The sequence below is a fragment of the Thunnus maccoyii genome, chromosome 17 (assembly GCF_910596095.1).
Source record: "Thunnus maccoyii chromosome 17, fThuMac1.1, whole genome shotgun sequence".
Classification (NCBI taxonomy): domain Eukaryota; kingdom Metazoa; phylum Chordata; class Actinopteri; order Scombriformes; family Scombridae; genus Thunnus; species Thunnus maccoyii.
This window is the reverse complement of record NC_056549.1, coordinates 11,250,609-11,269,161: the sequence shown is the minus strand read 5'-3', so window position 1 is coordinate 11,269,161 and position 18,553 is coordinate 11,250,609. Positions and strand designations below refer to the sequence as shown.

General features: G+C 43.3%; 1 protein-coding gene across 1 annotated transcript; it reads left to right on the top strand.

The window, feature by feature from the left end:
• The first annotated feature begins 1,082 nt into the window (after positions 1–1,082).
• bmp2b (bone morphogenetic protein 2b) lies at positions 1,083–7,117 on the top strand. The gene is made up of 3 exons (XM_042390450.1): positions 1,083–1,379; positions 2,334–2,701; positions 5,913–7,117. The coding sequence occupies exons 2-3, from the start codon at positions 2,347–2,349 to the stop codon at positions 6,824–6,826; spliced, it is 1,269 nt and encodes a 422-aa protein (XP_042246384.1). The 5' UTR covers positions 1,083–1,379; positions 2,334–2,346; the 3' UTR covers positions 6,827–7,117.
• Positions 7,118–18,553: the final 11,436 nt, after the last annotated feature.

Sequence of the window (18,553 nt, the reverse complement as noted above, 5' to 3'; positions counted from 1 at the left end):
CACAACCAGCAGAGAATTGTCAATATGAGACAGCGACGTGTGCAGCCAAATTCTGCCACTGATATATTGATAAACTGCTGTGAATTGGACTCAAATGAAAAGATTCATCCAGGAGGAAGCATGTATAAATCACCTCTGGTGTCAGACACATATGTACTGTACACGCGCACGCACACACACACACACACACAGACACACACACACAAACACAGTGAAGTACAGCAGGAGGATGTGATAGTCCCACTGCAGGGTCTAATCCTTTAAACCACAAAAGCAACACACTGTGATGCCATTATCCATTAGCCTTAATCCAAAAACTAAACATGTTTGATCCAGCTATTAACACCTTGATCAATTATCTGTTCATGAGACAGCAGAGAGCTGACATGTTTTTGCTCTGCGTCAAATTCATGAGAATATAACACCACCTAAGGACTGTGAGCCATTTTGATGTTATTTTAAAACATTACGCAAATAGGCAGCTGCTATTCCTATGTATGGAAAATCACCCCAAAACACACAAAGAAGCAACAGTATGGTTTTAATGTTGACTTTATGACTATTTTTATAATGTGAATTTCCAGAAAATGTAAAGACGCAATAGAAAAAGAGTTGGTTGTAAGAAGGATACATTTTTTATACATGCTGATGGTACTCAAATTGTTTTGAAGGCACACTGGGGGCAATGAAGGAGTATTGGGGGGCTGTCATGGTATTTTGAGGAATGGTTTAATTTCAATATAATTTAAAGAAACTGGAATTTATTCAAATTGGAGACTGTATAAAAGAGATTATTCCAATAGGATCCACTCTACTGACCCCTAAGCCATTACAAAACCAAATCTTCCTGGGGGTCTCTGTGACAAAATCTTATCAAAAGGGTCCATGGTTCTAATGTGTGTTTATTTGACATCGTTAGACATGAAAAAGTTTGGAGCCTCGGGGTTAGAAGTCCGCAGGAGGTGCTTTATAGAGGAAAAATGATTGACAGCCCCTTGGTGACATCACTCTACGGCTATAGGAGTCGCTGGGGGAAGATCAATTGAACCACTACGCTGTGAGTCCAAGGAGCGACACTTGAGTGCGCTTACCTCTGCTCAACTTTTGTCTCTGAAGATGTTCCACCAAGATGCTTTATACTTAGATCGGTCCTGCCTACGCGAACCCGCTTCCTCATAGACTTAACATATTTTTTTTCCTTTCCGTAAGACCTAACCCGAATTGCAGCTGGTGAGAATATGTGCGAGAGTCGATCGGCGAAGGGCATGGGCTGTCTTTGGTCCCCCAAGGAGAAGCAGCGTGGATTAAACACGAATTAATGTGGAATTTATCGGAGCCCAAAGGTGGAACGACGACCGGACACAGCGCTTCCTCGTCAGGTAAAATAAGAGTGATGTATTTTGTTAAACTCTTGAAGTTGTCCCTAGAAATGAAATCTTAATGATATCAACAGGCATATGATGAGTTGCTTCATGAAGAAACGTGTACTTTACAACTGTGAATCGTCAGATCTTCCATTATATAGGCTTATTTGGGTGTGTGCGTAAAAGTTAAAGCGTTCCCATTTTGAACCTCGGGGAAAACGCAGTGAAAAGAGAAATTCAGTAAACGTTGTTTCTTTGGAGGAAGTGCTACTCAGATGATATTAAGTTTTTGATGTTTTTGATGTCTTGTCCCGGGCTACATCTGGCCCTGGTACGCACGTCAGATCTAACACCTGCAAGCCTCTTGAAGTAACTCTATCCCTTATGATTATACATGACCGTCAAAGCCTCTGCAAATAGACGCTTGTAGCACCGTCTGAATGCCTCTCCTGGGCTGTGTATTCTAACTTTTCTTCCGACAACATTCTTTCATGCTTCTTCTGATCTTTCGGGCTAAGCTCTCTTGCATTTCTTCTCTTTTCATATATCACTTCACTAAACATGATTTCTTGTCTCTTCTAATTGGAGACTTTATGTCTTCAGTCTCACCCGCAACTTTCTTTGATTTGTCTTTCCCGTGTCATTCTCCCTTTTTTGTTCGTCTCTTTCATAACTTCCTCACCTTGATATCTTCATGTTTCAGCTCATGTTAAGATCAATCTTCTGTTTCAGATAGACGCGCTATATAGCCGGCAGGGTTGTTTTTTCCACAGCCCCCCCTTTTTTTTGTTCTGCTTCAAAGTGAAGAGGTGTCTTCCCTTTTTAACCTGCCCTCCTTCAATTATTTCTATACTGTATATGGGGGGATCACACACAGTTTGGGGAATGCTGCAGTGAAGCCCCTGCTGTGTCTACCTCATGTCAATACCTCAGCGCCAGTGTATTGACAGAAACCAACTTTCTCCACAGGGACTGACTGATCATGGTCGCCGTGGTCCGCTGTCTCATGGTACTGCTGCTCGCTCAGGTGTTGCTGGAAGGTGCTACGGGACTTATCCCCGAGGTCGGCCGGAGGAAATACAGCGAATCCGGGAAACAGACCCCAGAGCAGTCGGAGAGCTTCCTCAACGAGTTTGAGCTTCGGCTTCTCAATATGTTTGGACTGAGGCGCAGGCCGACCCCGAGCAAGCAAGCCGTGGTGCCGCAGTACATGGTGGACCTTTACCGCATGCACTCAGCAAACGGAGACCACAGCACTAAACGGCCCAAGAGCATGGGGAAACACGCAGAGAGAGCCGCCAGCAAGGCCAACACGATTAGAAGCTTTCACCATGAAGGTATGTATTAGTGACATACCTTTACCTGTCAGCCGGAGAGCTCCTCGGCTCACTCAGACAACCCAAACCTATATTTAAACATGACTCAGTGCGTCAAGACTGAACTTCAGAGTCTTCAGTGTTTTAGGGAGCGTTAGTCATTTAAAGGTGACACGCGTCCAATTTATTTACAACACTTAAGTAAGTTTTGGGATAGGCTGTAAACTCACTGACACGATTTAAAAACAGGCATCTCATGCACACTTAAATTAACTCCCATATATGTAGTGATGCAACCTTTAACCAAACATTCCCCTGGCGCAGCTGTCACGGGCTTCAAAAACATCAAGGGGCGGTGGTATCCCTGGGGTAATTTGTTTCTTAATAATTGATGGTGTTTGCGTGGGCTCTGAAAACAGTTTTTCCAGACACGCACCGCAGGAGCAGGATAAAGGGCGGTGTGCCTCTGCGCAGGTGATAGTCATCACTTCAATAACACACGACATGACATTATACTAACACGCATTATGACAAAGTCATCGTGTCAGACTGAATTCTGAGTCATTTCTAACAGGACTGAAATTGTCCCTTGTAAAGAAGGGGGGGTGGAGGGGCGGGAAGGGGGGGGTGCGCGCGCGCGCCTTATTCTCTCCAAATCACCCCCTCTATCCGCGCTTTGCGCCATTACGCACGTTCCAATAACACCATAATTGCTCACTTAGTTTATATGCTGGATACGCGCTGATTGTTGAATTCAGTGTTTCAGTTCAATTCCATGTTACTTCCCCGGCAACATATGCTGCTCAGATGAATAAGGCTCACACACTGAAGGTTCATAGACCCTGGAGAAAGTGCATTAGTTCACCAGTAATACAGAATGTGTTTATACAATGTTACTGATGAAGTGGCTACTTGAAACTGTTTAAAATAACTCAACAGGTGGAATTAAAACATAACTGATGCTTTATTTATATATTAAGTTTATCTGCTGAGCAGCAGAATGGTGCACCTGGTCGTAATATTAAAATGATTTATGTATGATAAAAAGAATTGCAACTTTTACTGTCAAACGTAGCAACTGTGTATCTACCATTCAATTTCCTGTGGTCCATGATGCAGTTTTTACAACATACCAGTCACTGAGTCCATAGGGGCTCCACACAGAGTCCTTATACAGAGTCCTAAGTGTTTCAGTGGGGAAGTTTCCATCAGGGGTGAGTCAGAGGGGTGGTTGAGTGGTTGCTTGGGTGCTCTCCAGAGGCCTAGTGCAATGACACCCAGTGGCTACTCTGACACACTACAAACAACCCCGGCCCAAGCAGCCAGGCTGAGTGACTGCTCCCAGCCCACTACTGGAAACCTCTGCACCAGGCCAGCACACACCTTGACACCACCGGCCATTACGAATGTGTTCACTTTGTTTACATATGCTCCCCTGGCTCTTTCATCCTATGCTAACAGAGCTGCAGGGTTGTTAGTCTTCCCATGTCAAGAGACGTGGAAATAATGGCTACTCCGTATAATAACCATGTATCTACAGATGTAAGTGCAGTACATCAAAGCAAACAGCTCTAATCGTTCATCACATCTGATGCTGATATTAATTTCACTAGGATAATTAGTTTCACTGCTATCAGTTTTCAAAAATAACCATTTTCCATGCCAAATAGAACATTTCCACCATTACACAGGAAGTGGCTGCCAGAGACAGGTCTGTGATAAATGACCTAACATTAGCCTTTATCTTTTGTTTTGGCATGCAGTGCAAAAAGAAATTAGGAATGTTGACACACTCATATCTGTGGTTCACACTTTTTTGACAAGCCTCAACTTGTTCACACAGCCGTTCCTCTGAGAAGAGACAGACAGGGAGAGAGTGAAAACGTTGCAGCAGAAAGAAACAAAGAAAAAGTGACAGAGAGGGAGACTGAAAGAAAAGAGGATTTGGGACTAAGAGAACAGAGGGAGAAGGGGATTTGGGAGCTGAGGAACGAGAGAAAGAGAGGGATTGGGGACAGAGGAGAGGGAAAGAGAATCAGGGGGCTTTCCCACATCAAATAAGGAGTGATAGGCCTAATTGAGGTCTTTGTGCCTCTGGAGGGAGGTTTAGGATGAGATGGTGGAATTTCCTAAATGCCTCCTTTGAAAAAGCACAGAGTTCAAAGTTTGTGTTTATTTTACCACACCAAACAGATTAAAAAGTGTATATCATCTATGATCTTCATAAAGTAAGAGTTCAAAGTGGGACTGCATCAAAGAAAATTGCAGCTTTTACTAAGATTTCTGTCATTTACTGTACACTAAAGAGGGAAATACCAATGAGCCTAAGTACATACTGTATATATGACTTTTATATGACTCAGGATGGTTATAATAGGTGTCTTAAATGCACTTTCAGATGATAGCATTTCCAGGCTCAGAACTGTTAGCCCATCTTAATACTAAAATATCAAACATTTTATACCCAACTTCCTGTTTGAGGTCTATAGATTCTCTCCTGAATTTAGATGAACAGTATCCTACATCTTCTCTTGGTAATGGATTTTACACAGTATTCACATTTAAACATTCAACAATGGATGATATTTCAGAGCTAGCCACATCTGCAAAGGTTAATAGTGTTGGCATTTACGTTGGTGTTCATCTAATTGACTCCATATTGATTTCAATGTTGCTCTGTAAAAACTTAGATTTGACAATACATCAAGATATGGTACAACTTTTTTCATGTGCACTATTAGTGGGAATTGTGCGCAGCAGCCATCTCATCAGGCAAATGTGCTATTTGATCTTATCAACTGATGGAAGCGCACTGCTTTCATCTTCTGACATTTAATCAGGTAAATTTATGAACATGACACTAATGATGGTATTACATCACCGTGAGAATTTCCCTGCGATTAAACTGAGTCACACATGCAAAGTCTTGATGTATGTTAAGCCTGTGTGACAATGGCCCACACCCACTCACTCTAACCACGTGGCAGCTTGGCTGGCTGCAAAGAAAGAAGGCTGCAAGTTGTGCACAGGGAGAGAGCAAAAGAAACAATGTGAGAAACCATCCTTGGCCAGTGCTTCCCTGCTCACAGTGGTTCCATGAACCCACTAGGCTTTAATCATAGATGTTGTTTCTCATTCTTGTACCATGCTTTAACTCTTTGTTTTACATTTGCCATGCATTTCACATCCCCATCATCTTATATGATGTTTGTTTCTGTGCTATCTCTCATAGAGTCTATGGAGGCCCTGGCCAGCCTTAAAGGCAAAACGACCCAGCAGTTCTACTTCAACCTCACTTCTATCCCAGAGGAGGAGCTCATCACCTCCGCAGAGCTACGTATCTACAGGGATCAGGTTATGGGAGCTACATCCCCCAGCAACAGCTCCAGAAACAGCAGCACTAGTAATAGTGCTATTGCTGGTGGCTTCCACCGTATCAACATTTATGAGATGTTTGGGGTTCCTGCAGCTCATGGTGGGGAACCTCTGGCACGTCTGCTGGACACTCGGCTAGTGCAGGACTCTTTGAGCCGATGGGAGAGCTTTGACGTCAGCCCCGCTGTATCTCAGTGGACCTCTGGGAAAGGCCACAACCACGGCTTCATGGTGGAGGTGCTTCACCCAGAGGAGGGGGAAATAGATGGGGGGCATGCCCAGAGAAGAAGTAGGCATGTCAGGGTGAGCCGGTCCCTGCACCAGGACCAGGACTCGTGGCCTCAGGCTCGGCCCCTACTGGTAACGTATGGCCATGACGGCCGTGGGGACTCAGTGCTCCACACACGGGAAAAACGTCAGGCGGCACTCCGCAAACAACGCAGGAAGCACCAGCACAAGGCCAGCTGCAAGAGGCATGCCCTGTATGTGGACTTCAGTGATGTGGGGTGGAACGAGTGGATAGTGGCGCCCCCTGGCTACCACGCCTTTTACTGCCACGGGGAATGTCCGTTCCCCCTAGCAGACCACCTCAATTCTACCAATCATGCCATTGTGCAGACGCTGGTCAACTCAGTCAACTCAAACATCCCCAGAGCCTGTTGTGTGCCCACTGACCTCAGCCCCATCTCTCTGCTCTACCTGGATGAATATGAGAAGGTCATCCTTAAAAACTACCAGGACATGGTGGTGGAGGGATGTGGCTGCCGGTGAGAAATGGACAGTGGTATGGATAGAAAGCGAGAGTGGGCAAAGAAAGACTGAAAGAGACATCAGAGGTTATTATGGACACCCGGTTTCCCAATGAAGACGTTTATTTATATGAAAGAAACACAAAACAGAGCTATTGTGGAAGAAGAAAAAAATATATATATGAATATATTTATGTCTACGTAAAGTTGGGAAAAATAAATATTTTAATCAGAGGAATATTCCTTTACTGGTTTTGAAAATGTATTTCTGATGTACATTTCGAAATGGGTGCAATACCACATGAAGTATAATGCTCAGATTTTTATTTTGTATTTATTTCTATTATAACCACTTTATTTGTAAATAAATAATGTGTATTTATCGTGAGAAAACGTGGTCACTCCAATTTTCCAAGATCAGCCACAGTGAACACCAGGCCCCTGTTGATGTATCTGTGTCAGGGGACAACATGCATGGCTGAGTATACATGAATAACAGAGTTTCAAAATCTGACAGAAATTAGCTGAAAAATATAACACTTGACAAGAAGTTCACACTCTTACACTGATTGCAAACCAAGCATTGAGCTCTGTTGGTAAATGTAATTGGAAACTAACGACAATAGAGGAGTAGAGTGGAAAGTGACAGGGCCGGGTCAGGGTGCCACTGGTGTAATGAACTGCAGTAGGGTGTAGGGTCACAGGACGGGAGTGACAACTTACAAGCCCACAAATGTGATAGACTCCCAAGGGAGGACTAGAAAAACACCAGAGCATGTTTTCATGCATTACATATCACTACAAAGATCCATGGGAAGGCTTTTCTAAAAGCTAGTTCCAATTTGTTTTCTGCTCCTAACCAATATTAACGGATGAAAAAAAAAAAAAAACTTGTCTGTAAGTTGGTATAGTACTGCAGGGCTTCTGAGGAAAGTTTATTTAGAGTAAGATTTGAGACTGAAAGATTGCAAACTGTGGCAAACAGACACACCAACAGGCCCACAGCAAGAAAAGAATCTACTGGCACTTTAATTAATGAAGACAAACAAACACATCCCTGCACCTGTCCACATACTGCACATGCTCAGACAGATTCTTCCCCACTTACAGAGTTTGGCGGCCTTCCTTTGTCGTCTCTGAGTCATAAGGCTCTGATGTGTTTCGGCACAATAAAAAAAAAAAAAAAAAAAAAAAAAAAAATCCCAAGTTGGAAATCAGGAATGTTTCACAAAACGACTCAGCAGCAGCAGATAAAGACATGCAACACAAACAAAACCATATACTAACACCAAAAAAAAGCTTAAGAGTCATGTTTTATTCACAAAGACATTGGGGATGGCTGACTGGCAGAAACAAAACATATCATATGTTGCAGTAAGACAGTTTGAAGCAGGAACACCTGTGTCAATATCTTCATACTGCAATGTTTTTGATGGAAACAATATAATTTCTAGACCAAACTGAAATGACTAGAACTTCTCCAGAAAGACATAGATGAAAATTTATAGTGCAGCCACAATAGCAGATCAGATAATGAGAGAGGGAAGAGAAACAGAGAGGGAGAGTTTTGCGGAGTTTGACTGACTGCGTTTTCTGCTGTGTTTGCATTAGAAAGGGTTTGGAGGGATCACAAGGCAGCTCAAAATGCTCTAAATAGAATGTTTTTTATGTGAGCGCACTTTGGGACCGTGGAATGTTGGTTTTCAATCTCAGACACATGCATACGCTTGCATGGAAAACCAATGCGGTTGTTTTTTCAATCATCTATTCAAGGGTTTCCTGGTGGGCTTTTTCTCTTCAAAAACAAATGTGCATTGAACAAAGATACGCTTGTTACTTATATAGGAAATGTAAATCAAAACATTCAGAAGGAGCCGTGAGACTTTATTCACGGGCAGTAAAAACATTGAAATGTCACATTTTTTTCATGTGCCTCAGATCATGCCTGTTTACCCATTCTTATCCTCCAAGGGTGTATATCACCCATCTACTTTAGATGATGCAACTATCTAATTATTTTATACCCTGCCGATATGCACACATGAACACACACATACACACACATATGCACCCCCTCCTCCTACCACATTTCAGTTTCAATCTTCTGCATGTGTTATTTTATTCTACCTTGCATCTCCACCCCCCTTGGTCCCATCTGGTGTCCATTTCTCCTCTGTGGACCCCACCATACCACAACCCCGCACATGGGCTGCGCATACCTCTGCCAGTAGCAGCACAATTTTAATGGACTTCAGGAGGAAGTCACTTCACTGGCACACTTAATGAACATTTGATAAAAATCAACACTAAAAACCTTAACCCCAAAAACGTTTCTGCCAAGAGTTTCAAAGGTAACATCAGGAGAGGGGAAAAATCTTTGCGTTAAAAAAGTGTTAGATTTAGTGGTTTGCCTTTATAGTTTAAGTCCATAAACCTTTCATTGGGTTGGGTGGAAATACTGCTCCCAGGGTGGGTGACACATGGGTAGCACTCACTCTTGAAACTCCCCTCCTGCACCCCGTCCCAGCTGAGTTGGGTTCCAGTTAGACTGTGAGTTGGTCACTGTTCCTCCACCTTCTTGGGCTTCTTATTTTAGAGCCAAGTTAGTATCAGACAGCTCCTTAGGGACCTCTCCTAAACTTCTCACTAAGAACAGGGGTCAAAGGTCAAAGTAATAAGGACCTATTATCTCCACCATTACTGACTGACTTCCAGGCTCATCACGTCATCACGGATGGAGTGGCTTCAAGTGTGGTCAGCCACTGATTGAGACTAAGAACATGGTTTCAGTTCAGAACCTATCCTTTTTGTACTGCGTGTGCACAACATGGATTCTAAAACTATTTATTTTATGGCATGAAAGAATGAGAATGAGCTAAAAATTTAGTCTGTGTGACTTCTATGATTTAGTTATAAAAGCGCAACTGTGTTCTTGGCAAGATTCTCTTCACCTGCTGCACAGACCTCTGCAAAGTCACTCTCCGAAAACAGATTTTCCCCTTCCTTCTCCATGAACATCTGGTAAATCAGTTAAAGGTGTCCTTCGCCGTCTTTGTTTACGCACAAACACACAACAGAGCAGCCGCACAACTGATGAGCATAACACTGGAAGCTGGGACCTACTAGCGTGGCAGGGCTCATTCGTTTTGTTTAGTGCACAGCAAACCACACCAAAACTATCTGCAGCTCCAAACAACCCAAATCATAAGGGTTATAAAATCAGATTTCCAGATTTCTGGCTGGCCCAGAATTGGAAAGTATGTGGCGTGCCGTGTATCTTTGATGAAACAGAGGGCTCAGTCGCTATGGGAGATCTCAACTGGCTCCATGCCAAGGTGGGACACGAAAATGTAGAGAAGTGAAGAGAGACAGCGGCCACTTTAGAGTCTTTTCTTACTTTTCTCCTTCATGTGCTGCACACACTAATTTTAGAGGTGGTGCACATGGTGTTTTTTCTGTATTCCGAGAACAGCCAGTAAGATGACGTCCAGCATAGCTAAGACTGTGGCATCTGCGCTGCAGCTCTGAACACATCAAACAGACAGGCGTCCACAGATTCAGGAGCAGAGCAAATATGGAAATTACTTTTCCAGAATCACTGCACGGATGATAGTACTTTACATATATACAATCTAAGCCTTTCATTCTTCCATGTGCATATGTCTGCACATACAAGCACATATGAATTAAAGTGTATCTGTGAGCATATGTGCAACACATGCACTCGTTTTGACTTATCAAATGTATTAGTACATTCACATTACAAAACACATGTAGGAAATGACAGCAACATTACTAAAAAGCTATCGCTAACTTGCTCCTGAAATATGTTCTGCTACTACCATTACTGTAAGAGCTAATCATCCATGCAATCACAGTGGAGTTGGCCTGGAGTGACATGCTGAAGTCATTACCTCTGGCTGGGACTCAATGGAAGAGACCATTATATAGCCTTATACACACAGCAGAACAGTCTTGCACAGTACAGAGTTAAAAGCTTGTCTACCATTATGATACTCCAGAGAACAAGGCAATGAAACCTTAGAGGATGGACAAGACCTTACCCCAGACACTTTTTATCGATGGACAATGGGGGGCAGCAGCAGGAGAAATGACCTTGCAATATCAGAGCTGTTCATCTCTCACCCAAGTAGTTTGAATAACTCACACATATCTCGTAATGTCTGAACACGGTGTGAAAAAATCTATCTCACCCTACTCTCTCTCACTGTTTTGATAAGATAATTAGTTTTTCCTTACTTTTATGTTTAACTGTTATTCTGTGATCAAATAAGAATGGACTTCAGGATGTGTACCTTGCACTTTGTGGACTAACACATTTCCACAGAGGATACAGGAAAGAGTTCCATATGGACCACATATGGGCTTCTAAAACAGGCTTGAGGATGGATTTGCCTCTAGACACTGATCTAAGGTCAGTGTCGTGTTTACTCCTCTGATGGTTACAGTTAAGTTTGGGGGGAAGGGTAAACCCGACTGATCCTGGAACCTTGCCGAAGGGCGTCTCCTACACCCTGAGCTTGAAAGGGGTAGTGTGGTTACGGGAGCGGCCTCCATCTTTGTAGCAGGAAGTGAAGAGATCAATCAAAGGGAGCTACATGACATCCCCCAGCATGCCTGTTAAATAAATGTCAATCTCTGACACAGTAAATCTCATGCATTACCATGCATACAACTTCAAATCGCGGATGTTCTCATTCAGAGCTAGCAATGAAAAGAAAGTTCAAAACTCATCTGTTTTGTCAGATGACAGATAGTAGACGTACACTCGTAACACACAGTGAATACTGCCAAATAGTTACAATATCACACACGCACACACACTCAAACTCACATCAAACATATATCTTTATCTATATGGTCAAGATCTCAAGCACTCTACTTATTTATCTGTGGTAGACAATATTCTGCATATTTGGCTTAAAATTGATGAGCACTGTCTACATGATTTACTTTCAAAGATTTTACTTTTTAGTTTACTTTAGAACATTAAAATGCTTTTAGTAACCTTATATAAGTATAAAAAAGTGTAATCAGTCTTTATATGTGTATAACAAGTATGTAGGTTAGATAAAGTTAGAAATTAATGACATAATATGACCTTTTATTTGTCCTTAGCCAGTAGATGGCAACAACCAGCACTGTAACTGGTACAACAAAGGGTCCTATCTTCCCCTCTATGTCTTGGCAGCAATGGAGATAAGGAAGATAAGGAAGGTTTGACTTCTTTTTTGATCACAGAACAAATTTTCACAGTTTAGGATTACAGAATACTAACACTAGTAATATTGTCATGGGTTACAAACTGTGGATGCGGAACCTTGAAGAGCTCCAGGCCTGGAACCAAGTCCACCGAGCATCAGTTGATCCTCAGCTATGAAAGGAGACCTGTTATGGAGTTCGGGGCCTCACTTGGTGGTCTATGAGAACAAGCTGGTGCTGAACCTTTTGTACTTAGAGCAGATTACCAGGAGGCTGCTTCCAGATGCAGTGCACCAGGGGAAACAGGCTCTCTTTCCCTGGGTGGTATGGGACAAATCCATTCCCCACACTTTTCTCATTAGTGTAATAAGCTTTGTTTAAACCACTGGACTGCCATTGTCAAGGACACATACACCATCTCTTCCATCCATCCATCTGTCATACATCTCTGTGCTGGGGCACTTCAGGTTGGAAAATGTACAGATGAAATGCTTGCAGACACTTTTTTGAACTATGTCCAACCTATATACATACGATCTTTACCCCATGACCATGCACTGTGTCATGTTCGCATTGCTGTTTCATATAATGTGCTGTGTAAGAACTCATACAGAAATTACAGTAGTATACAATAGTATCCTCTGTACTCAATTAGAACCTGCTGATCAGATGCCGAGCCAAATGTACACCAAATAGAATTATGAAATGCATATACTGTTTTGTACAGCTTAATTTTATACAATTCATCAAAGGGAGGAAGATATTATATATTCTGTTTGTAACAGGACTAGTACAGTGGTGCGTGAGAAAAATACATTTCCATACCCGTCACTTATTTTCAAAGGAGGCCTCATCAACCTGATTGCAGAGGGAGATGAGACAGTCCTGTTTATGTAAAGAGTAGCTCCACAACCTGAGGGCCCAAGCCAGCTCAGCTACGAGGTGTAACTCGCACTCCTTCACCCTGCTGTCCCACAGCCTGTCAGTGGCATGGCAAAGCCTGCCTCACCAAGCTTCCTGTGACTCACTTCCTGTCCCGGCCCTGCACCTGCACTCCCCTGGGTGATGTCATGGCAGGTTTTCCTCTTGGAGTCGCACTACTGAGCACACTCCCCGTCTGGCATAATGTGCGTATACATGTGTGTGTGTTTATGTGTGTACATCCATCAGTGTGCCTGGCTCAGACATCAGTCAGCGGACCTGCGGTGAATGCAGCCCTTCATAGCTTTAGTGATGACCTCTTCCGTGAGGCAAAGGCTTTGCAGAGTAGAAAGGCACATCAAACAGACAGGAGAGGAATAGGACAGTGGTTAGTGGAACATAAATTCCGTCTCCAAGCTGGATTATTGTGATTTTTTTCTCATTTGCTTCTTCCTTCTCAAAGATACAAATATGTCCTTTTGTTGCCTCCTTGTGTCTGTGCATTCAATTACTTGTAAGAATCCTTCAGTGAATTCTTACTGAGCTTCACGTAATGAAAATTTGACCTTTTTGTGAAAGAAGTAGTTCTGTTTTCCAGTGAAGAGAAACAACCTCTAGATGTCCTCAATATCTGTGGGAATAATTACAGTAGGCCTTTCTACCATCGGTGACCGCAGTGAAAATGATAGATTGAGGGGAACACACTACTTGGACAGGCCCATGAGTAAATGGAAATATTGTATGAGAATGAGTGCATACTTTTTTCCTTTATCCTGGGCTGTAAGAAGTGATGGTTTTTGTTTTTTTTACAAAACCAACCTTTTTTTTGGCTCTTTGCTCCCTCGGATTGGGCGAGTATGTACGTGAACGAGCAGGAAATGCCTTACAGCTCCCGTCAGCAGAGGAGAAACCCGTTAGAGGTCAAGGGTTACAAGAGGAAGGAGAAGGCATATATCAATATTCATTTCCGTTTCTGGTACATTCACAGACCTCTTGCTAGTTTCACTCCTTTATAGACTGTGTTATGGATCATTAGTTCTTGCTAGCTGCCTGTTGACAACATTAGCTGCTCTAATGGTCGTCTGTGGGAAACTCAGTGCTGTGTCCTCCCTTTTGGTGTGTGCATGACATCCATCTGGCTCTGATGCTGATAGATGGTACAGACCAGAAAGAGGCCACTGCGAGAGAAAAGGAAGACTCAGGACCACTGGTATTCATTGACATCCACATGATTTCCTCATAACTGGGTTCATATAAAGTATACCTTCTGGTATTAAGGGCAAAGTAGTCTTGGTGAAAAAGCAGTTGTGATGCACTATTATTAAGTACCCACAGTTGTGACTGGGGAAATTGATAAAGTATACTTAGAAACTTCTTTTCCTCATTAGAATGGGCAGCATTTAGAGGGCCACAGTTTACCAACATTCAGGAGTTGACATTGGACTGAATCTCTGTACTGTCACTGTGCAAACAGCGGGTGTTCTGTTGACTGGGACATAAAATAGTGCTGTTGGGTTTTGGGTTTCCAGAGCGGGATCAGGGCTGCAGTATATTGAGTCCATGTGGGGAGTGCGTTTTTAATCTGAGCCTTACCCACAGTCCTTCCTGTTTCTAATTTGGCGCTGCAGCGGTTTTGTCCCGAGGCCAAGAGCCTCTCTTCCACAGAGTGTCTATTTCCTCTGAAGTGAATAGTAGCAGGTGTGCTGGCCCGAGATCCCTTAGAGAAGTCTGCTTATGAATGGCCCACATCTCACTCTTTCTTGCCTGTCTTTGTTTTCTTTTTTCTTCCTTTCATTCGTATTTTTCATTCCCTCTCACATTCTTTCTCTCTTTTTCACATACTTTCTTTCTTTCTTTGCTGTTATGTCTTCACCACTCTTTTGTTTCCCCCACCTTTGATTTTCTTTCTTTCTTTCCCCTTTGCTCTCTTTGCTTCCTTCAAGATCAAGGTGTAGTACTTTGATAAGTTATAAAACGGCAGCTTGTGCTGATGAAAACAATAAAAGACAACAGCAAGAACAAGGGCAGTGCAATAACATATCAACCCTGCCAGACAGTGTACATAATAAATCACATAAAACAGTGAAACTGTCAAAACATCCAAATTAGGTTTAGAATTTGGTTTATTGGAATTGCCTTTGTTGCGGCAGACATAATACCAGTTATAACTATTACTATTCTGAATAAACTTAACTCTAATACAATAGAAAAATGCACACAGAGTGCAAACCCACTCAATAATACACCCAATAAATACATATTCAGGAGTAGGAGTGTGTGTGTGTGTGTGTGTGTGTGTGTGTGTGTGTGTGTGTGTGTGTGTGTGTGTGTGTGTGTGTGTGTGTGAGAGAGAGAGAGAGAGAGAGAGAGGGAGAGAGAGACTCAATCTTCCACACGTTGTCATCAGGCCAGCCTGATCTCCAAGAACTCATCCAATCTGTGAGCAGAGGAGACATGCTGTCATGCTGCTTCAAGGAGGCACTGCGATTGGAATTAACCTCTGGTGACCTTCACTTCTCCTCCCCCCTTCCCCAAAACACACTCCCTAATGAGTTGGGCTTGAAGGGGTACAGCCTTTGCTGTAAGGATAATAAATCCTATCAAGGCAAAGTCATATTCTCACTTATCTCTGAGGAAAACAAGGCAAAAGAAACCATGTTGGTTGCCAAAGATTTGTGGCTTAACATGAGGGTGAAATACGGCTGCAAAGCCATTAAGGAAATGAGAGTCTAACCAAAGGGTTGTTTAACTGGAACACATGAACTCTTAATGATGTTTGTGTTTATTCAATTTTGCTTCCACATCATTTGCCAAAGTAGAATTTGGTGTAAAGGTTATGCGGAGAGGTTGAAGATTTTGTTCCCAGAGGTTGTGAGTCTAATAAGACTTGCACATCCTAGCAGTCTAGTATTTTATGTCATGACAATAATAATCTAATTAAAGAGGATCTGTATGTTGTGGGTGACGTTTATCTGCAAATGATCAAAATCACAGAAATGTTTCTCTTTTTTTCTTGTCAGACATCATCAATCTATAGCATTTCAGAGTACTAATTTGTAGATTGAGGGAGTAGCCTTTGACCCTCCAGTAACAATGGAAGTTATCCAGCCTCTGTACAGGCCTTATTCCCCCTTCTGCTCTTCTGATTCTCTGCCAAAGTCAACCACGGGCATTTACGTTTCCAGCCGTGGCGTTTCCGGCATCTGCACACGCTTGTGTTTACACAGGATGTTCAAACTTGATGCAGATTAAACAAATCCAATTTGGAGGCTGAGTTCAATCACCTCCTTTATTTCAACATTAAGTAGATGAAGCTGGGGGCCAGATCACTACTACCATTTCCAAGAGGATTGGGTGGGGGGAACAATCTGTACACCAATAAGTCCAGAAAGTATTTTGAGAGTATTTATATGCGGATAGATGTCATCCGCTAGTTCCCACAGGCTTGCATGTGGTTGGATTTGCTCAGTGTGGTGTAGAGTATTTTTTCAAAAATCTCCAGCTCTCCCTGGCAGAGTGTTGTGGGCCTTCTAAGAACCCATGGGTTGTTTGGCATTGGTTCTGTTCCCACACTTATGGTGTAAACGGAGGCCTGGCTTTGTGTTCACATGCCCAGACCAAGTACACGTAGCACAATGCAATTTTACGAACATTTATTTTTGCCAGGACTTTTTTTCATCTTGCATCAGATAATCACTGATTACTTAAACTCAGGAAAAACAGTATAGGTCAGACGCCAATCATGCCAAATTCACTTTCTTATATGGGAGAAAAGACAGCTTCCAAGTTTGGCTGAGGGCGGTCTACAGGCTTTCTGGCCCAGTCCCCTGTTTGAGCCAAGCTTCAGCTCCATGGGTTCAGGATTGGGATGGGAAATGCTACAGAAGGCTGGATGGTCTCTGACCTTTTCACAAGTACAAAGGGACCTTCTTTGTGTCCAGAAGAGCAGTCATTTGTTCAACAGGATTTTTAATTGCTGTTCACTCCAAATAAAGCCCTGAGTTTGGCTGGTGTTTGTGTCCTCACCTGGGTCCTCTTTCGCATTTGGGAGGGGTTTTGACCTTCTCTGGCACCTGTTTGGCTAGCGTCCGGCTGCCCATCTGCTCCTAGCTAATGCAGCTATCCCCCTTCTACGAAGCAACTCCATTCAGGATGGCTAGCTGTCCGCCTAATTGTATCACATTCTACAGGCTTTGTCCTGGCATTCCCTCGCCAGCTAAAGGTTGCAGAAATCTCATCCGCCACATCAGAGGGGCCCTATTAACCCCTGACCCCTGGTTGGTGTGTGTGGACAAGGTCGCTCCTCACACCCAACGCCGGGCCCATTAACACGTCGCCCCGCAGCAGAAAAACTATTTTGACGGGCTGTAATTGGCGCTAAGTGATGGTGGACAAAGGCCCCCTCTGTGCTGCCTGCTGGACTGAGCGGTACTGACCACTCTCGGAGCTTCACGCTTGACATTTCCTTTCTGAGTGCGATGTGAGAAGAGAGGAACTGGGGAAGCCCCTTCCTGCACCACCACCTCCTCCGTTTTGCCATCCCTTCAGCCCCTTCTTCTATTTGCCATGGCGCTCCTTTGAAAACGTGAGATAATGAGGTTCTAGTGGGGAGAGCTGGCTGGAGCAGAATTGCATGGTCCAGATCTGTGGAGGCTGATTAATCCAATGGCGGGCCATTCCTTTCAGAGCCAGCCTAATTAGTTTATGTTAGCTGGAGAAGGTCAGGGGGCGTGTTTGAATGAGGCCTTTTCTTTAAATGCCACAATGGTGTGATGATCTGTGGATGCAGGTGCGGCAATCGGCTGCTTTAATGTTGCTGAGCTGCTTTGGGTATTGGTTGTACGGTTGAGTTGCAAACTGGCAAAGACAATGAGGCCTTTTACTTGTGAGTATATGACATTTTTAAACCAGTCTCTAGCCATCTTGTTGGCTTTCCAAGTTCATTAGTCATGAACTCAAATTTTATAATGCTCTACAAATAACCAGGGAAAAACCCTCAGCATTGTATGTGGGACAGTGGTTATAAAACTATAACGATGGCAAGCCAGGACTTCCGAACAACTAAAGACAACAAAAAATATTTTTACTGGTAGTTTTGGCCAGTATTATTGTATTGCTAACCCAGAGTCCACCCAGTGAATTACAAACCACTTAGAATGAGTCACTATGTTAGTACATGGAAGTCCCTCCTTCCATCAATCTTATCACCATTTACCTTGACTGAATTCATATTTATGGCAGATGCAAATCCCTTTAACAATGTACACAGCATTTCTCCCTTGCTGTGTGTAGCTTGTGTCCTTAGCAACACTCCAAGAGCCAGCTAGGCTTCTCTCACACAAAGCTGTATACTTAAGACAGGTCTAACTCCCTTCCCCATAGGCCGTGCCATGCTCTCATCCCCGTATTTAACAGCCTGACGTCAGACAGGAGCAGAGGAGGCAGCAGAGGAGACTTTAATACTAAATCTCTCCCCCTGTCATTACCGGCCTGTGTGACCGCCTATCAGAGGCCCTTGAGTGATGTGGGAAACCCTGGGCCCTGTCCTCCCAACCCCTGTAGGCCAGGCCGCCTGTTCTGTCCAAACCAAACTGAAAACTACAGG

Bases quoted from the DNA above. Each gene is read 5' to 3' on its own strand.
- bmp2b (XM_042390450.1), top strand. From the start codon at position 2,347: ATGGTCGCCGTGGTCCGCTGTCTCATGGTACTGCTGCTCGCTCAGGTG. The intron at 2,702-5,912 runs GTATGTATTAGT...TATCTCTCATAG, and splicing joins TAGAAGCTTTCACCATGAAG to AGTCTATGGAGGCCCTGGCC.